This window comes from Lissotriton vulgaris, chromosome 11 (genome assembly GCF_964263255.1).
Source record: "Lissotriton vulgaris chromosome 11, aLisVul1.2, whole genome shotgun sequence".
Lineage (NCBI taxonomy): Eukaryota > Metazoa > Chordata > Amphibia > Caudata > Salamandridae > Lissotriton > Lissotriton vulgaris.
Genome location: NC_141699.1, coordinates 682,393,470 through 682,414,350, shown reverse-complemented (window position 1 = coordinate 682,414,350; position 20,881 = coordinate 682,393,470). Strand labels below are relative to the sequence as shown.

General features: G+C 42.1%; 1 protein-coding gene across 2 annotated transcripts in view; it reads right to left on the bottom strand.

The window, feature by feature from the left end:
• Positions 1-1,096: 1,096 nt before the first annotated feature.
• The window catches only part of UNC5D (unc-5 netrin receptor D), a 703,309-nt gene continuing 683,524 nt past the window's right edge, over positions 1,097-20,881 (bottom strand). For both annotated transcript variants that reach the window (XM_086943775.1, XM_086943776.1), the window contains one exon: positions 1,097-3,218. In XM_086943775.1, coding sequence (XP_086799901.1) covers positions 3,014-3,218 — 205 coding nt within the window. In that variant the 3' untranslated portion in view covers positions 1,097-3,013. The remainder of the gene's footprint in view (positions 3,219-20,881) is intronic.

Below are 20,881 nucleotides of genomic sequence, written 5' to 3'. Positions count from 1 at the left end.
GCTTGCAGGGGTGGGGCATCTGTAGGACTTTGCAAATCTTTTGCCAGAGCAAAGGACACAGTCGACCTCTGTGTGGTGGTAGTCTTCCCACTGCCCAGCGTGGTCCATCCTGAAGGCAAGAAGGTGTCCCGCTGCCGCAAAGAGCTGCTCTGTGCTGGGCCTTTTTTGTTTCAATTCTCCGAAAGTTTCAGGAAACGATTCACGAAATTGCCAGTCATGTAACATTGCAACCTCACAAACTCCTAGAAATGACCAGGCTAAATACATTTTCAGCAATGCTAAGTTAGCTTTGGCTTACTGTTTAATGTGGTGCGGTGACCTCAATGATCGACTTCCACCTACCCAGCTAGGGTCGCAAATTATGGGTTTGGGATTACCTCTGAGACATGACACCAACCCTCAATAAGTCTGACTCTTCCATTCCTTGAACCACCTTTGATTAAATTGATAGGTTTCTATTTTGTTTCAAAACATGAAGTGTAAGCAACTACCCTTTGTATCTACATCCTCACTTTTGCCACACTTCAACTCCAATCCTGTTTGTGAAGCTCTTGAGAGGGTGACGGTGCAGGGTGAATGCTATTTATTGTTCTAGAAGCACCTTTCAGCTGATGTAGTAATAGCAATTGATCTAAAGTTTTAGGTCATACACTCAAATAGAGAAACAGAAAATAATAAATTCTCTGAACTAAATCAGGACGAGACTCCATCAGTGGAAAGCCAGGTCCCATATTGTCTCAGTGGTGGAAGATATTCCACCTGTCAAATCTCTTCTCAATTTAGTTTCAAAACACGGTTAAAGCAGAACTGGACTAAAATAAGTAATAATTTACCTTAGAAATTTTGAGGGAGTACAATTGCTGCCCATTACTGGATGAATGTGAATGACAAATCCAGCTTACATGCCTGCAGGGGAAAGTCTGTGCAAGAAGATGCTCAGTCACGCTCCAAAGTCGCCTATCAAGCAGACGCATAAACCTTGTATGGCTGTGAATCTTTGCTAAACCACAAGGTGACCATTTGGGTAGCTTCACCTACCCACTGCTTTTCCTTTTTTTAAGTATGCTAATATACAAAGTTTTTCACTATATGAATATTTCTTATATTTTCTTTTTTAATCCCATTAAGTAGTCATAAGCAACCAACATTGGCTTCACTGCATTGCATCAATAGGAACAAGGCATCAGAAACAGTGAACTCAGGGAAAGTCTATCTAAACACTGAGAGGTGATTATGTCATAAAACAAAAGGCTTTTGTTGAAAGTAGCAAATGGTAAATTTTCTATGGTACGGCCTAAGGGCAGCAAACACAAGAGTGCAGTCAAGTACATTTCGAAGAGTTTCATTGTCAATTGGTAAAGATTGGTGCTTCTTTACTTGTGCCTCAGATGGGAGTTATTCAAAGAATATTCATGAGCTTCTATTCCCGAAAATTAAAACACTCTGGACCTTGTAACAAGGGGAAGGCAAATCCTGACAGAACATTACCGACTGTAACTATAAAAGCAAGGTTCATCACCCCCATCAGTTCAGGCAAAACACTGTCCACTATCCTTAAAGACGAAGAATGCACCAAAATACATCATGTCAATTCACCAAATTGTCAAGGGGAAAAGTGACACTACATATCCAAACATAGCTCTAAACTCTTCCCAGAATTGACCACCCAGCCTTAGCCCAACAAAACTAACTATTTTTGGTGAAAAGCCAGGAAAAGGCCAGGGGTGAAACATACCAAGAGCAAAAAGGGCTAATGGAGTGTTGTTTACCATCAAGTTGGTCACCCCAGCTCATAAATCCATTGCCCTCCAATATAACCACCATTAATTCAATGATAGCAGAACAAGCTCATTATATGACCATTAGCTTAAGTGTGATGGTTTTGTCAGTAACGGAAATGTGAAGTGACATAGAGTTGGCAACCTAACACAGACCCTAACTGCCTTCACATCACGTTGTCAAAACCAACCTGCCAGTTGAGCAGTCTCAAAAATTACATGGTTTGCATTAAAAGGCATACTGCTGTTCACCATGCTATTCCAAGATTGGAATTCAACAGCAGTGACATAGCTACCATGGAGATGGCAATATTGCACTAGATCTGGCCGCTGAGAGCCAGACATCAGCTCAAGATAGATGCTGGCTATTAGGCCGAGAGGATGTGGGCAATCTTCAGTAGCAATCGCTTCCCTCAAGCCCGTATTTCAAATCTGCAGTACTGCTTATGTAATTAAAAAGAAATGGTGAAATGGTTTTTCGGGTTATGTTTGGTACTCAATTCATCTGAAAGTATGACCTGCAAATTTCACAGTTCCAAATTTCCATCCTAAGGCATGCATTGCCTGGAAAACAGTAAAAGTGATGATATTGTTGAATCTGCTCAAGAACAGAATCAATAATATCACTTGCTCAGCCTTAGGTTATATTCCTGATGAATATAAAATATGCATTTTCTGAGTGAATTCTACTGACACAAAAGGGTATACTCTGCAATTGAAACAGACATGTCGACACTCTAGCAGATTTCGAATTCATAGGAGTGGGTGCCTTTGAAGGAAGGATTTTCTAGAAAACTTTAAAACTTTGAAAAGTAAAGCATGCACAATTTTTGGTTGGGTGTCTATAACAATGATATCTGAAAAGTTGGGAGTACTGCTGTTTTCATTAGTGACATCCAATTTCTTTTTAGCCAGGTTCTCTTCCTTCCCCACTCTAAGGAAATTGGAGAATCCCAGGTCATAAACAGAAAGGAACTCTGTTGTTTGTGGCAAGTTGAGTCGATTAGCAGAGCAAGCTCCTCAGGATGTCTCATGCCTGGATTAATGTAGGTGTGATGTCACCAGACTTTGAATTTAAACATCCGGAAATCGGACGTAAAATTGCATCTCCAGACTTTTGCATGTAAACAAAAATCCTCCTTTTATCCCCTCCTGATGGCCAAAAACTCCTTCTGAATGCAAAGTCTGAAAGCTGTCCATTCGTTCTTGGGAATCGGAGACGGGGAGACTGGTTCTTAGAGTCCATTCTGCCGGCTGTAGCTAAAGTCTGGCTCCTCCATTGGAGTCTCTGTGACGAGTGAGATTTTGGAGTGTGTCCTTCCTATCTCTTCGAGAGCAGAAGCTAAAGAGTCCAAGTCTCCATCGTAGGGATGCTGAGCTTCCCAGAGGTCCAAGATCACGGCAGACGGGCTGCTGTATGTTGCAAAGTAAGACAAATTCCTGGAATAGAGAAAAGGGGAGGGCACAAAGCATTGAAAGATGAGTGAAGCCTGGTTTTAATAAAGAAGGACATTAACATTTTAAAAAATGTTCATGCATAGAAGATTTTCATTTGAGCTCACGAAAAAGGGCACAACCAAAGATAGGCTCGAGACTTCGTATAGTAAAAAAAACCTTATCGCAACCCAAGATTATGTCGGACTTGAAACTCAAAACCACCTCTTTTGAATTTGTCTTTTCCATTTTTTATTCTCATATAATACGTGCTTCTTAGTTGCCTGATCAGTACACCTTTATATGATTTACCAGTAACTGGAACATACAATAAGGGAAATGTGGGGTTGAGAGACAACAGAGGAGTTGTTGGATAGGAGGGATGCAAAAGGGGTAGGCAGTTCATGTTAGAGAGGTGATGCTGAGGACAAAGACATTAGGTCTGGGCCAAACATGAAACTGTTTTTAAACAGGAAATCATTAATGCTTGCTTATCACTAGACAAAGCTCACAGTATTCTGTGGCAAAAATACGTAAAAGAACAATTTGCATTGTTGGGAAGGCCTGACTTATTATTTAGCCCACAACGTTCCACTTCTATCTCTACAAAGCAATTAAAGACACATTTTTGACTGACTGTAGGCCACGAAGAGAAAGTAGTGAGGGGGTGGAGAAAAGAGTGCTCACCTATATCCCATTAGTGACCACAGATTCAGTGGAGAAGTGTGGCTCAATGGTTAGAGCGGCAGATCCTGACGCCGCGGTCTAGCCCGGGACCAGGGTTCAATTCCCTCCAGGGTGGGTCTTGGTCTCAATTTCCGCGGACCTGATAATTCTCGCCTCTGTGCCTATTCTAATCATGGGTCCCACTCTGCAACTCTGGGCAATAGCTCGCTTAATCTCTGCAATGGCCGCAACAACGCTAGGATGCCTGGCTTCACCTTGGGGGTGCCCAGGTGTGGGCCCTTAACAGGGAAAAGCCAGGAAGGGTTCCACAGCGGTATGCGTACAAGTGCCTGAGATACCGCTTTGGGGGTCGATTCGGTGCGCTATACAAATACTACTACATTTACAATGTGTCTGTCATGGTTAAGATTCAACATAGTACATTTCCTGGTCTAGTATCCCAGCAAAGCATTTGATGAATCCCTTATCCTTGTGATTTGAGCTCTGTACTGTCCACAGTTCACCTTTTCTTCTTCTGTAAATTATATGCGATACCCAGGCAAGCTCACTTACTTCCACTGCTGAGGTCGTTGAACATTTGAAGATATAGGCCTGCCTTACTCTATCTTCAGTTATTGCAGTTAGAATATATTTGTTTCAAGGCTTACAACTTTATTTCTGCTGCTATTTGGTTTGAGGAATTTGGTGGAAAAGTACATTTATCAATGGCTTTTATTATGGTACTGTAAGTCGGCAGATCCTTTTATCATATTGGCCACACCTCTATAATTTATTTATGTTTTGCTTTTCGATTGGTGTTGGTTGATTAAAATGCTGATCTTGTACATGTAATGAGGACGTTTTAATATTATTGCTAGTTTAAAAAAAATTTATGTGGGATACTGTATGGTTTTAATGAGATATAATACATTGAAATGTTCATGTATTTATGCTTATACATTTTTAAACATATAAAGCTTGTTTTGATGATGATGATTGTGAGTGGATGTTGTTGCGATGAGCCCCAATGTCACTGGGATCAAGGTGAATTTAAAATATGGGCATTCAGTATAAGCCATTTGATGACAGGTAAAAAGATCTGAACCTCCATGTAAACTGTTACCTTTTTGTGAGTCTAAGGCATATCCAGAATCCCTTTTCATATGTACGTACAGGCAACTGTATCCAGATAAAAGAATTATCACATCATTTCTTAAAGAGGGTCACCGATTATTACCATGCATTTCACCTCATTAATGGCGATGTTCGACCGCCAAGTGTTTTTGGTAGTTTTATACAGTGCAAATTCAGCCTGGTGGCATTTGAGCACTATACAAGAGAACCAACTTTGTAACACCTGCTCTGTGAACACGTGAATTTGTCCAGAACCAAAAGATGCTGAGCCCTGGTTGGGTTTCCAACCTGACTCTCTAGTTCCAAAGTCAGCAACCACTAGGTCACATCTACTAATGTAGCATGAATGCATGCTATACTAATAGCAACGCCTTGAAAAGGCCTTTTGAATAATGTAAAAACTACGAAATAAAAAGGACTGCTCTAAAATGTATATGACCTACTTTCAATAGCAGGGTGCACCCCCGTCAGTCTATAAATATTAGCTTATGTGTGAATTAATGGAAAATGAAAACTGGGAAACCACATTTGAGGAAACTTTGATAGAATAACAATTTTAAGGAACAATACAAAATTAAATTAAACTTGTGTTGAGTTTAGGACTACAGTGGGGTTTATGGGTCGTGGGATGGGCACTGTTTAGGGGGATGAGGGTTTTTTAGGGATCAGGAATAACTGGAGTATGGGCATAGAAAAGGGGTTTTAGGGTTCATAGATGGGTAGAGTTGAGAGGTTGCTTTTATGGTTCATGCATGAGGGGTGTGAGGTCTTTTTAGGTTTCAGAGATAGTTGGAGTGTAAGGGTGTTGAGGGGTTTTTAGGGTTCATGGATGGGCCGAGTTTAGGGCTTTGTCAGGTTGTATCGTCCTCGTGAACACTGGCAGTAAGGTAAGCGAGCGACAAGCAAGAGGAGCATCATTGTTACAATTTGGGAACTCCATTTCCCAGCATGAATCGCATTTCTGACATTGCTCGCAGAATTGTGTGAGCCGCTGGGAAAGCCAAGTGAAAACCGCAAGAAGTTCCTGCAACAACTGATGATTATTCGTGGTAGTCAGTGGACTTCTGGAATAGCCATAGGAAAAAGCTGTCCAGTAAGGGTGCTGGAAGCACCGCCTGTGACATCAGTGGAGTTGTTCCAAGTCGGAATATCATTCCTTCTTATTTCTTTAGTTCTTTGGCTATGTACATTTAATCTCCCCTCGTTGGCGAGATCTGTCATCTTACAATCTTACAGGCTCATGCGGAGGAGAGGTTTTAGGTTTCACAAAAACCTTATTTGTACGCCAACTCCCTTCCTTTTGAGGGAAGGATTCTCGTTAGTGTCTCTTCGGGCGGTGAGTAAGCAGTCCGCTACTCTTGCGGAGGAGACTGCGTTTTACACCCACTTTTTGGGCTCTTGTGTGCCTCCTCCCTTGTAGAGACCAACCTCTCTCGGCTCATGCGGAGTAAGGACATTATATTTGGATTAAGTGGGAGTGAAGAAACTCCTGAAGCTATTTTGTGTGTGAACTAGCAGCTGACATTTCTGGTTTCTCACTCTTCATTTGCAGATCTCCTTCCCTGCATTTCCCTACCTTTCCTTCCCCCGCTTGACCATTCCAAACGTCTGCGCTCTGATAGCAGGTCAGATTTGGGGCTGTTGAGAGGTGGACTCCTCTGAGCATCGGCACGACCCTAAGGATACAGCAAAATTGGGACAGGCTGGTGAGGGTTTTTAAGATTCAATTATGGGTAGCAATTGGGGTGGTGAAGAGTGTTTATGGTTCAGGATGGGGATGGAGCTTATAGTGGTGAGCGGTTTACAAGATTCAGAAATGTGCAGAGTTTAGATGCAGAAAGGGGATTTCACGTTTCAGGTATGAGTAACTTAGGGTGATGAGGATGTCTAATGGGTCATGGATAGGCTGGTGTTCAAGGGCGGTGATGGTTGTGTAGGGTTCAGGGATGGGTGATATTTGGTTGTGCTGAGGTGTTTTATGGGGGCAGGGCCTGATGGCCATTAGGGGTCTGTTATGGGTCAGTAGATGGGTGGATGAATTGGCGAATTAAAAGCATCCAAAGTAATTGTTTAACAATGTAAAATATCTAAATATGAAATCATGCACTCTGAATTAAAGCACTGAAATAAATATCTTCAACAAATCTGTTTCTGAAAGTAAGACCTGGAAAACTGCATTTACACTTAAAAAACAAGCATTCAAAAAGCTGATTACGACCAAAAGGCATTCTATGATTTGGTTTCTGTGAACAGGTAAGTGTCATTAATTCTGAAAATTTACATAAAACAATTTACATGGTATAGTTTCTCATTAATGGTATTCCATGAAATCATTTTTCTATGAAATCCATTTAACCAATATTAGCATCTGTAGCTGTAGACCCCCAGCAGGGAATGACACACCTAATTGTTTATTTGAAATCTGAGAAGTATAAAGAATATACAATTTTATCTAGCACACTGGCAATCACCAACCCTACTTATATTTAAAGAAGAATATATGTTACACTCTTGAGTGTAGAGACCACCTTGCACAGAATTTGTAAGCATGAACATTCAGATTTTCTCTTGAAAACTCTTGGTTAAGATATTTGTAAATGCGGAGAAATCATGATTTAAAATTGGTTGTTAAATCTGGCCTGATGCTCTCCGACATCTCAATGTAGTGTTCACTGTTTCTTAAAATAAATGAAATGTAACCAATGTTTTATTATTCTACTGAGATGATTTTATATTAGGAGTTCTTATTTATTGCATTTATTAGTGCTGCCCACAATACTTCCTTATTAGATGTAATATCTAATTAAGTTGCCGTCTCACTACATGTTGTTAGGCCACTGTTGCTAGGCTAGGTCTGGGATTTAATTTTCACTTAGTGCATTCTGGGTGCTTCAATTTACTATGTTTCCAGTGAATCAATTGGACTAACTCACCTGATATAAGGTGAAATAAATGACATTCACAAACGCAGAAGTATGACTACAATGTTGCATTGGCCGAGGTGCATAGAATGACTTTATTGAGAGGACTCACCAACAGAAATCACAGAAGATGAGACACAAAGAGGTAAATTAAAGCAACTTTTACACACAGGATCATCACTGTTAATTACGTTGCTTTCTGCTAACTAGTCCTCCTTTTTCAACACATGAAAACTTGACTCCCTCCATTTTCAGTTGAACCGCTCTCAAAACAGAGAAATTGGCTAAATGTACAGATTCACCGGGACAGATGGTGAAAATCCGGGACTGTCCCAGCAAATCCAAGATCCCTGTTTAACCTACCTGATATCAATGAATTGTAAGTAAAAAGTTCAGGACTGTAAGTATATTGTCTTGTTTACATAGAGCAAGAGTGCAACCAAAAATTGCCCCATCAAAGAGTAATGAAAGATGTTGGAGCTGATAATCAAGGCAAATTAAGGTAACTTGTGCCAGTTTTGTTCCATTAACTGCGGCTGTATCATGAAGGACACATATTTACGATCCGTGCCTCAGCACAGGTGTGCACTGCGAACATGGCGACTGTAGGTCCTTTCAATATTCAAACAGTGCTGCGGTGATTGCGCTACCACTGTGATTAAGAGCAAGTGTAAGGTCAGCACAATTTTATTCTTAAGTCCACAATGATTCTTCAGCGGAAATAGACCAAGTTCCTATTTACAATAAAGGGTTCATTTACCAAGTTCCATGCATTAAAAACAAGAACCATTCCTGGGTGCTGATGAAGTAAAAGAGTGTTCAGAAGATGTGCAATGTAACTGCACAGACGTAATCAGGTTTCTGTTGAATACTCTCAAAGTCCTCCTGCCAAGGTCTACCACAAACACCCTTTGATCTATCTAGGCCCTCATGTGGTGGTGGTAGTACCACTCCTGCATTTTATAAGGGTGAGCGGCACCTTTAATTCCATGAGTGTGGATACCCCAGGAGTTACAAAGGGAAACCTGAAGTGCCACTGAGGTATGGGGAATTACAGAAGAAATTGTTAAATACTGAGCCAAGTTTCCTAATTATTCTCTATTCTCTCCTCAGGACTCAGAAGCTGCTTTGAGCAGCCGGAATCCATTAGAGAAGTCTTCTGGCTTTATCCCAAATCTTGTAATCTTGATGCGGAGGATGGCTACCATTACCAGCCACATCGTTGATTCAGGGAATATCATAATAGGGGCCCAGGTGTCTACCGAGTATGCCTGAGGCACACCACGAGGGCATCCAAAAATGTATTAAACGGTTTTAAAAAAAACACAGACAGACACACACACACAGGCCCCATTTCGGGTCCTGGAAAATGTGCATAAGATCCACTAATTAACAACAGGACCACCCAATGACTTGCACAAGGTCTTTGCTGAAAAAGATAAAAATCACCTGAAAGGACGGTAAAACCAAAACAAACAAGAGATACAGTGAATCCACAGACCACTTTCAGTAACGGCAAACTAACAAAAAATGGCTGTTTGTGTGGTTCTATAATACACCTTCATGCACAAAACACAGAAGGAGGGTGCATGTCTTGAATCAAAACAAACGAGAGTCCGTGCTGCGCTCCTGCATGTTAATCAATCACGCTAGCGGCATTGGAATACAAGTACCTAACTGAAGCACCATGTCTTCTAAGAGCTATCAACCAGCAAAATCAGTAGCAATCTTAAATATAATTAAAAAGGGTGCCATTTATTAGGATTTGACAATCAGTACCTAAGAAGGCACAGCCCATATGAAGTCACCACGCCTAAAGAATGAAGTCCGTTGCCTGCAGCGAATTATGTAGCAAATAGGATGTCATGTCAGGCATGCTGTTTTGCGCATTAAGCCATCCAATCACATTTCATAGCATATTTAAATTGTGTCTGCACAGCATCGTGGGAAACATTTGGACATTTACATGAACGATAATGTGCGGAATAAAATTGCATTCCATTAAAATCACGCCCCAGTGGCTGCAGGCACCGGAGTGACTCACATTTCTCGCAATTATGCAAAACGTCCAAGAAGAGTCATCAAAAGTAGCAGTGTGGTGCAGGCTCCTCGGGTACACATTGCAACTGTGCATACTGCCCATGCACAGTAATGGCATATCAGGTGACAGGTGAGGGGTTCAATGGAAGGGTCATACTGGGGCAGAAAACAGACCCAGGCACAAGCATAATAGTGGCTATCATTACTGACTCAGATAGCGAAAGATGTGGCCCACATTTGTAAATCAGGGCAGCTGGACAAGCTGTATAATTGTTTTGCAAGGTATGGGAAACTGCATGCATTTGTGCTTGTTATAGGGAATCTTTGTGTCAATATAAGAGAAATCAAAAGTAAAAACTGGCATACCAGACCATAAACAGATCCACAAACAGCCAAAAGAACAGTCCATACATTGGCCAAACAGACCAGCTCATCGGGCACTGCCAGACTTCCTTGCAGATCAGTTTGATCCTGTCCCATGGGATACAGGAGGATGAGAGCAGACAATATGAATAAGAGGTAAAACACATATGACCCCTTCATGAGATGCCCAGATTTCACGGAAGAGGGGATGCTGAGACTGGAGGGAAAAATCCTGTCCTGTATCTCCACGCCTGAATCCAGGCATTATAAATAAAAGTCCCTGAAATGGGAAGCATTGTGTGTGCTCAGAAGCACCTCAAGGTCCTTCATGCCATTCTAATTTCTGTCAGATTCTGAGGATTTAACTAAAAACATTTCCCACCTGCTCCAAGCATGGGGAAAATGTCAGTGGATCCGTGGGTGATTTTAGGGTGTGTGGAAATGAATGCAGTAAAATCGGGTAAAGTCTTCCCTCAACATACAATTGTGTGTGGGGAAAACCACCCACTCAAAGTTGGCTGGGTACAAAGATCTTGCCGACCTGTAATGATAACTATAGATGTTTTCTTATCCATAGTCCGCATAAATGTAATAAAAACACTTTCACATTTATCTTTCTCCCAGTTGTTAGAATCCAGGCAAATTTCCCCATAGGGGTTTCATGGGAAAGAAAAACCTATGAATGTCAATAACCGACCATTTGCAGTAGTGTGGCTACCAACAATGTAGCACCCACAAGGTCATGCTCTTCCAAGTCATAGCCAGAGGCTGCAAAGACTGTGTTTGATCCTATGCCCTAACATTGTTGTCTGCCATAATCCACTTATCTAATTGTGGCAGAACCACTTGCTCCAAAGCCATAACCGAATCCACATTGTTTCGGTATACAGGCTAAACAAATCTCCTACAAGCCCATGGCCGGACTGGTCTTCTAGTCCATTGGGCATTGTACCGGAGGGATGGAGCCATTGGAGACATGTTGTGAAAGCCCGGGTCCACACTGGTGCCTCTGCCACTTTCCTGACCTCCCCAAGATTAACCGCAGCAGGCGCCTTCAAGACAGAGAGAGAAAGCAATGGAGAGGAATAGCAAGAGCGCACGGGAGAAGAAAAGGAAAAAGAGAGAATAGATGGATGGAAAGAGAGAGATTGCATGGGTAGACGAGGAAAGCGGGGTTGGTTTGACAATTAATAATGGATGCCTGTTATCCTGAATAAGGTATTAAAGAAGTCTGCAGATGCAGTAAAAAATGTACTGGTTTTATGACAGGTAAGAACTGAAGGCCTGTTATACCTGCACCCAGGGCTTTTCAAAGAAACAATGTACAAACTAAGATGTCGTTCATTTGTGAATTGAATAATGTCACCTCTGATAGTGCTCGCTAAAGTTTGGAGTATATATAATTCTAAGTGATTTAGAACATTGTAATGTTGGAAGCTCTACTGACAATTGATAGTCAGAGTTCAAAAAAAGGTTAGAATGGGCCTTCTACTCCACCACTCCAATGATGGTCTTTACGTTTCTCCCTGTGTAGTTCAAAACATTCTATGCTCAATTTGTGGAAAGTTTTAATAGCATAATAACCCTTCTTTCTTGGACTATACAATCCTTAAAGGATCTTTCTCTCTTCAAAGTCCCTTGCCTGCGGTCTGGTTGTCTAGCAAGACTAGAGGTCCTTCAATGACAGAAAAGCAGTGGGCAGCAAGACAAATTGACCTCACCCCCCCCCCCAAGCCTCTGTCATTTACTTGCATAACATTTTATCAAGCCTGTCTTGTTTACAGGCTTGCGTCATTATATAACATTCTCCTAAAGACCCTATAAAAACCAGAAAATGGCAGAAAGAATCATTAAACAAGAAATGCGACTAGTCAAAACCTTCTTCGGTGAAAACAGTGTTGCACTGGAACTGGTTTCAAAACTCAAGGCTGCAAGCCAGTGATCCAAACTTGGCCACGTGCTGGATATTGGACCAATGAGCAACGGATGACGTGTTTCAATGAGGAGTGTCATTCGGGTCAAAAGGTGTATTCATGAAGTGCACATTTACTCCGAAGGTATCATGGCGCCATCAGCAGAGGTTTATTGTTAGCCACTCAAGTTACCGAGACGGAAGGCTGAATACCCCCCTGAGCTTCAACCCTGTGACCATGGAATCAAACACAGATATCAGTAAACGGTGCAATAATCCTCTAAGCCATGAGCACTTATGCCATGGCAGATGTTGTCCTCTGTTTAAATGCTCATGAAACAAATGTAAGAACTACAAATCTTAGCATACCATTTATATAGGTAGCCTATCATTCGAGACCTGGCTATAAAGCTTTTGGATAAAGGGCTGTAAATCGAACAGCAGGAATCTGGGCATGTTTGGTCGTGTAGTCGAGGAATGGTGAGTTGGGAACAGGGAGCAGTCAAGAGCTCAGACAAGGCCATTACTACTGCCCGGAGCTTATCTGTGTCTTCCAATGGGTTCTAAGAGACTATAACATGGCGAGTAACCCCGACCACTGAAAGCATTGTATCCACCCATCACCTACCACTGTATAGCTAAAGTATATATTTACTATTCTTAACTCCACATCTACACGTCTAGCATTACTATGCAACCCTTCGAGAGGACCATGGAACAACATTCATCAGGTCAAGTGATAAATGAAAACGCAGAGAAATTACAGCAGTGGTTAATTTGTAGAAAAATAGTGCCAGGGCTCTTGTCAGGAAGCATCTTGCACCAGCCCATTATTCCTATTAGTGCCGCCTAAAATAGAACCAACTCCCAAGCATGAAAGTGAGGAGAGGATGTGGCCTAATGGCCCATGCTGCCAACTTTGAAGCCGGCGAATGAGGTTTGAGTCTCTGCATGGGCTCAACATCCTATGATTCTGGGCAAATCTTTTAATCTTCCTGTAAAAGAATGTGTCCTTAACTAGTGCTCATGAAAAGCTCTGTGTTGATGATTAAGTGCCAGTGCTGAGCATCGGAAACCACCGGCTCAAATCAAGCACTGAGTTAGAGACAGTATGTGAGAGAAAGTAAAACTGTACAGGTTAACACATTCACAATTAATACATTCTCATCAATAGAATGAATCGAAAAATTGGGGTACTATCTCTTTGGTTCAGCCTTGTCTCTGATTTTGAATGCAGATACTCCATTTGTCTGATAACCTGGTAAAAAGTTCAGATGTCTTTGCAGTCAGTCAGAGAACCAGTCCTTCCTAAACGGATGTACTTATGTCAAACCAATGCAATATGAAAGCAGCAGGAAGTGCCACCCGGTTGTCTTTTTTAAGTGGTGAAAAATTCACATTATTACGGCCACGAATGCAGTATGCATACCACGGGGCATAGTATCAAGCATAGTATCAAGCACGGCGATAAAATTATCGCCGCTTTTGCGGCAGAAAACTGCTGCTAAAGCGGCGATAATGGGCTTATCGCCACTTTTGCGGTCGTTTTCTGCCGCTAAATCGGTGATAATTTTAACGCCCGTCCTTGATAATATGCCTCCAGATTTTAGCAGACAGTACCAGCTGTGCTGTACACTATTTGATCTCCAGCAGTACTGCAAAAAATGCTTCCCAGTGTCTATTCCATGTTCGTTTGATTCTCTAGTTGATGTTGGCTTGACTGCCTCTTCTAGAAGTTAAGACCACACATCTGGAACATTTCCCACAGATAAGTCTCACAGTACCTTTTGTCCTAACTTTATTGGCACTTTATTGTCTCTCAGTCAGGAAACATTCTTGCATTTATGAATATTGGAGTTCTTCTCTGCTGTGCTTCTTCCCTCGAAGGAGTAACATGCCTCTGTTATTCCTTTGTCACAACCACTAAACAGCTAGATCTCAGAGTTCATGCCCACTTGGGCCTACAGCCAGTGCTTAACTTGTGCCAACAGATTCGGGGGGTGGACACTGGCACGCATTGTAGTGAATGGGACTCATTTTTGATCATCAATCTTTGACCTACAGCATGATAGAAAAGGCATAAAAAGGACGAATGAAAAGAACAATAGGAAAAGAGTGACAAAGAGAGAAAGCGGGGATGACAAGCATTGGCAAAGTAAATAAGTCTGGATAACTGCTACCGTTATTGCTTTGTCAAAGCTAGTTTTTTTTCAAAACTTTATTGCGGGGAAAGCTGCTAGGCCCTCATCAGGCTAAAAAAGAAACATTGGCTATAAGCAAAGATATTTTTGGTCTAAAAAATCACACATTTCCATAGAAGTCCCTGAATATATAAACGTAACTACTTTGTGCATGGATGAGTTTCTTGTGAAAGGGCAGAATGTCATCATTCACAGTGAAGTCAGCCAATTGCTGAAGTTGTTGACACGCTGCACTATGCTCTATGCTGTAGCGGGCAGAAGAAAAATGTGAATGACACATGAACAGGGCTGGCTGACAGCCCAAATAAGTAATAGATTGTACACATAATTTTAGTCAAATCAAAGTGTCTTAGATAACACCAGACCTAAAAATCCTTCCAGCAAGATTCAGATGAAGAGACAGGAAGCGGAGGGTGATGGAAGATACAGGCATGAGGTGGAATAACGAGTAGGCAAGCTTGGTATTTGCCAGTCTTGGCAGTGGACAATTCTGGTTGTGGGAACCTAAGAAAGTCTTTGGGCTCCTGCCCTTGTGTCTTTTTTAACACCATCAGTGCTGCAGCAATTCCCCCTCTGTGCTACTTCTGAATTATTCCCATTGTTCATGACGAGCTGAGCTCTTCATGAGCATCGAAGGGGTTAACAAACTAAGCATGACCTAGGGATCAGCTCCTGAAATGGGACTGGAACAGTCAAGGAGTGTGCAGGATGTATTGAATGGCGTGTACTTCCTGATACAACTGATGGAAACCCAGGTAATTGATGCGTAGTGGAAAGTAGTGCCGGCCTGTTAGACCGGATGGCGGTGAAGTGGCAAGGCTGCAAAGCGGGAAAGCAAAAAATGCTTTTATTTCCACCAACCACGAATGCTAAAAAGCCCGCTGAAGAGATCCGGGCCGCGCCTGATGAAGGGGGCCACTTTCGGCTCCGTCTGTCACAAAGACAGAGGGAACGAATTACCCGCGTCTTGTTCCGCTCTTTCTCTCAAGAAAGCAGCTGCAGTTCCGCGGCTCTTCAGAAACCTTCACCGACGACAAACAGAAAGGGGGTGGATAATCAAATTTAAAGTGCAGTGTCATAGCCGAGGGAAGGAAAACACTTCAACTGCGAGCAATTCCCACCAGAAACGCCTCTGAAATGTTTTCAAAGCAGGGAATGCTCGATGGAAAATGCATCGCACAATGGAGCAATTGCGCCAGATCCAGAGATGAAAGGCTGTTTTAAATCAAAAGATTAAATTGAGTTTTGACAAAAAAAAAGAGCAGGGGGACTCGAGAAGGCTGTGCAGTGGTTTGTCACATCCTGCAGGTGCTGTGAATGACAACATAATCGCCCGCTCCGATGGAAGGGAAGTAGATGAGGCAACCGGGACTTTGTGACAGGGCTTTCGCTAGGCAAGCAGAGCTGAAACAGAGTCAGTAATGTATATGCAGGTCCATTGGAATTATGCGGCAGAGGAGGGCCAAATTATGTGGCAGGGTTGACTAAATTATGCAGCAACCAAAGGCAAATCATGCAGAATAATGCCGCACATTTTAGAATAGTATTATTTCATTCTTTTGTCGTTTTTACACGTGTTAATATTGCGGTATAGGCTGCACCTCACTGGTACCAGGTTAGCATTTTAATTTAACAATAGGTAACACAAAGGGCCTTCCACTGTGCAGCAACACATGTTTCTGTGTTTTTAGTATCTTTTGAACCGTTTGAGTTAGAAGCGCAATTTGTTTTTTAAAATCTGCAGATTATGCATCAGATGAAGGATTATGTGGCAAATGAAAAAATCTATAAATATGTACAAAAAAACACAGAAGCCACACAATCATATAATTCCAATGAACCTATATATAAGGTGTGTTTTATTAATCACAATTCTGATAAATTGTTGCATGCTTGTGGTTTCTGCTTGATGGGCATGGTTAATTAATTAACCAGGGCCTATTCTTAATCTCCTGTATGATTTATGTCCACACCACCGCAGGGCAATTGGCAGCGGCTCCTCGGCAATGGAGTAGGAGAGTCGCCCTACTGCCAGGCTCAGAGCCAGCAAATGAAAAATCAAACGATGTTCTTGCATCGTTTAATTTTTCATTTACCGGCTCTGAGCCAGCCCTGTATGAAGGGGTGGGGCAAAGGCATGGGAGGGGTGAGGAGGAGTGCTATTTTCCTTCCCTAAGTGAGCATATATGTGTTTGCTGGCGGTCTCAGGCTGGCCAAACACACAGGCACACATAGGTTTCTTCAGCCCGGCTGTATTGAATTGAAACCCCACAGACCCCCTGGTCTGAACTGAATTTTTTTCTAGCCGGCTCAGGCCAATCCCGCACTGCTCTGAAGCACAGGGATTGGATGGGAGTCTATCCCAGGGGCTGCTGAGACCAGGAAGGGGACAGGATGCGCAACACGAGAGGTGGCCAGCGGCTTCAGGTAAGTTCTTAAAAAAAATATTATCACTAGTACCCCAACACGACCCTCCCATGCTCCCCCTTCCCAAGCGCTCCCCTGCCGCGTTCCCTCCACATGCCCCACCACCCTTTGTTTTGGGCGGCCGTCACTGGCAATTGTACTCAGTACATTTTCTGCAAGGAAGTCATTCTCCAAGGGCTTGTCATACTTCAGCCTTGGAGGATGAGAAGCTGTCTTTTGGCCATATTACAATCTCTGAAGCCAGGACACTGGTGGCCTGTACCAAAATGTCCAAGCAGGGGCAGATCAATGTAATGCCTTGTGCCTCAATTTCTGTATTTGGCAAATATGCAAGTGTAAAGAAACAAACATTAACAATACTATAAGACATTAACATTAACATTTTGGCGTCCTCTATTTGGATTGGAAACCTTTACAGTGGCAAGGTCAAAATATATGCACAATACATCCCCATCCAAGATGCATCTTTAGTACCTCATGTCTACGTAAATAGACACTCCACAGACAAGAACACAGTCAAGAGTAATGTAAGGCTCAGACCTCTGCATTCTTTCTAAGTTATTAATGTATTGCCCAGGGCCGGACTAGAAACTCAAAGCAGCCGTGGCGAAGTTTGTCAGACCAGCCCCCATACCATATGGTGCAGAGCAAGCAGAGCGAATGAGCCTTACCAGGAAAATGTTTCACTACATTTTTAATTGTATTTGTTTATAAAACATAGTAAATGATAACCTTACATTGCACCAGGAAACAGCAATCTTTATTGGGCTCTTCAAGGATTCCCTCACTATCATCCTCAAACAGTGCATCTCATCTCTCCATAGTCCCTCTCTTACATATATTTCATTTGTTTTCTACTGCCTTTCACACCAGTGAAGGGTGTCAGAACATTTTACATCACACTCACATACAGAGAGAATTAATCATACGTGTGTAAATTAGTGTATAAAAAATATTAGATAAGACAAAGGGACTACAAGGTGTAAGATTCACATGTCATCCATACTAGTAGGCATTTGTTAAGAGTGCTTGGCCAGGAGAATTTGGTAATGAGAAGATGCATTATTACTTTGGTTGGCCAGTAGTGTGAATACTGGCAAAATACTACAGTTGGCCCAACTATGAATACGATGAGGAACTTTATGTCCCATAATGCAGCACAAAAGAGAACTGGTCTAACTTGGAGACAATTAGAAAAGATATGTATAAAACATTATCACAAGGAGATAAGGAGTCTCTTTTGGTATTTAATTTAAGTGCACACAGCATCATATTTATTACAGGAATAAGAGGTAGAAACACACAATTAAAAAGGAATTAATTTTGCAGTTATTGCAGCACTGCAAAAGGCATTAAGACACAATCAAGAAAAACCTAAATTGTACTTGGTGCTCAGTGCATGTGAGTGACCGGCACGGTAGCAGCACAAGTGACAATAATCAGCGACGGCGGCGCAGGTGACTGGTGATAATTATATACAGTGAGTAAAAGTCAGAAAAATGGTTCCTCATTTGTTTGAAATAGACTTCAGTGATCCAGTTATTGTTTTAGGAACCATATGGGCAGGGGCGCCTATGTTCGCGCTGGACGGTCGACGACGTTTCGATCCTATTCAAATCAGGATCATCATCAGGACTTGGGTAAGGTGCAGTGCGGAGGCAGCGTGAGTCTGGCGCCTATTCCGGGGTAGGTTGGAATTCGAGGAAGGTGAGTCAAGCAACGGAGGAAATCCAAGTGGCAGGGAAGGCGATCGGGCAATGGATCCAGAAGTCTGTGCCGGGGAGTGAATCCGAGCTTGTGTTGGGCAACACAAGCTCGGATTCACTCCCCGGCACAGACCTCACCTTTTGGAGATTCACTCTCCGAAGGTTGATTCTTGAACCCATCTTGGATCGAACAAGTTAGATCCTCCTCCGGATCCATTGCCCGATCGCCTTCCCTGCCACTTGGATTTCCTCTGTTGCACTTAAATGAACTACCAAAAGAGGCTCCTTATCTCCTTGTGATAAGGTTTTATACATATCTTTTCTAATTGTCTCCAAGTTAGACCAGTTGGGATACTATATGTTAATTGCATACTCTCTACCCCAATCTGAACGTGGTTGCAGGGATTACTCCTGTTGTTTTCACAAGCACAAAAAAGAACGGCACATGAGGCTAAAGAAAACTCTGGGATAATTATCCAGTTTTCCATGCTGCTTTCCTCCTCCAAGAGGCTGGACTTTCTCTTGTATGCAAATGTGAGTGCTGAAGGCTTCCAGGGAAACGCCCCAGAGAAGATGCATGAATGAGGCGCGAGGAGCGGGCATGTCCGGGACGGAGCGGGACCCTCCGACCTAGACCCATGCTGAGTGAGTGTACCCATTCCAGGCCGGATATTTTTACCTACCCCCCGGCTATGGCCTGCAAACACAGCTGCGAAGGATCGACTAAAACACTAATTAACCACAGCCTGGACGTTTAAAAGCTGTGGTATCCAGGCGGAAGGCCACAACTACAGACAGCTGTTCGAAGAGGCTTGTTTAGGAGATGAGTGGGTTTTCTACCTTGATTAAGTCTGTCAAGTGAAATGAAGAGGGGTACAGTACACAACCCTTCAAGAAGAAGTAGAGAGGGTATATTATTACCTCTGGAAAATAACTCCTATTACAAAAGAGGACATGGGCATTGGTTTATGTGTCTCTAACTAACCACAGCAGGGTAATATGACCCCCAACCATTTTCAAGTAATTTCCATAGAGATGGTATTTCTCTAATCTCTGCTTTATATATTTATTGGTGACTCGAGAGTGTGACTACAGGAGAGACCCATCCTGAACAGACCATGAAGCCCCTAGCTAAATAGCTTTAGGTATTTAATGTTGTCTGCTTTCTTCACTTTATCACTGCATTATCACATGAAACACACTAGGCTGATTGTATATTTCACCTCAGCTTATATATAGTCGACTCACCCAATCACAGGTCTGTGATTTTTTTGTCAATTCAGTGCTACATATTTTAAATTATTATAGGTTAAAGCAACAATATTTTTGGTCTTATTCTGTGCTAAGGTAAGTCAACTTTGACTCTTTGTTTATCTATTACATGTATATTGTTGCTGCATTTGTGTTTATCCTAGGTCACCACTTAATATGACAACAGTTGAGAGGTAGGTCCTCTCTTTACATCTAAGCTTACCTAGCACTTACTATTTGCAGTGTAGGAGGCATAGACACAGCCTTGATGAATGTCTTAGACCCACCGCTGAATATAGGCAGAAACATTTTGGCATACATACTGTACAGTGACGCATAGAGGCCATCATACCTTAGCATGCCTCCTGTATTTACACTGTCGTAATCTTTTTTAATTAACCAGGGATACCACTAAATTAAACGATACTTTAGTGGTTTATCCTAAGGTTTTTACATTCATGAACAGGACCTAAATCATTGTCCTGAAAGAATAGAAATATCTAAGGAATCCCTCCGAAATCCTCATTCTGAGGTTGAATCCACCCTGGTAGTAATATCTTACCAGGGTGGGAGGAGGTAGCAATTGATGAAGCATATCACATTACGTGAGTTAGCCATCCTCATCCAATTCTTGGAATTGCCTTGAACTTAGGTAAAGTAGAACTAGCAACTACCCAAACTATCTAGTTTAGATCAAGAAGAACTAGATCTGCTGGCCTGTTGACTAAGCAAATAGCAGTTTTCTGAGGGTATCACGCCAATCTTTGTGTTTGTTAGAGCTAGGAAGAGCTGGCGTGATCCCGATGGCACCCTTCCTTCTCTCCCTTGTGTGATATTATGGTCTGGAGAAGCACAAACTAAAGATTCAGAATGTAAAACAGTGGTTAGGGTTGACTTTACTAATAATAATTTATTTCTACCCAAACAAATGCTTTTTAGCAAAATTAGGATATGAAAGACTGGGAAAAAACATAACTGTCTAACCTAGCTTATAAATGATTTGAACTGCACATTATTGAAATAATCTCTGTGACAAAAGCAGCAATGC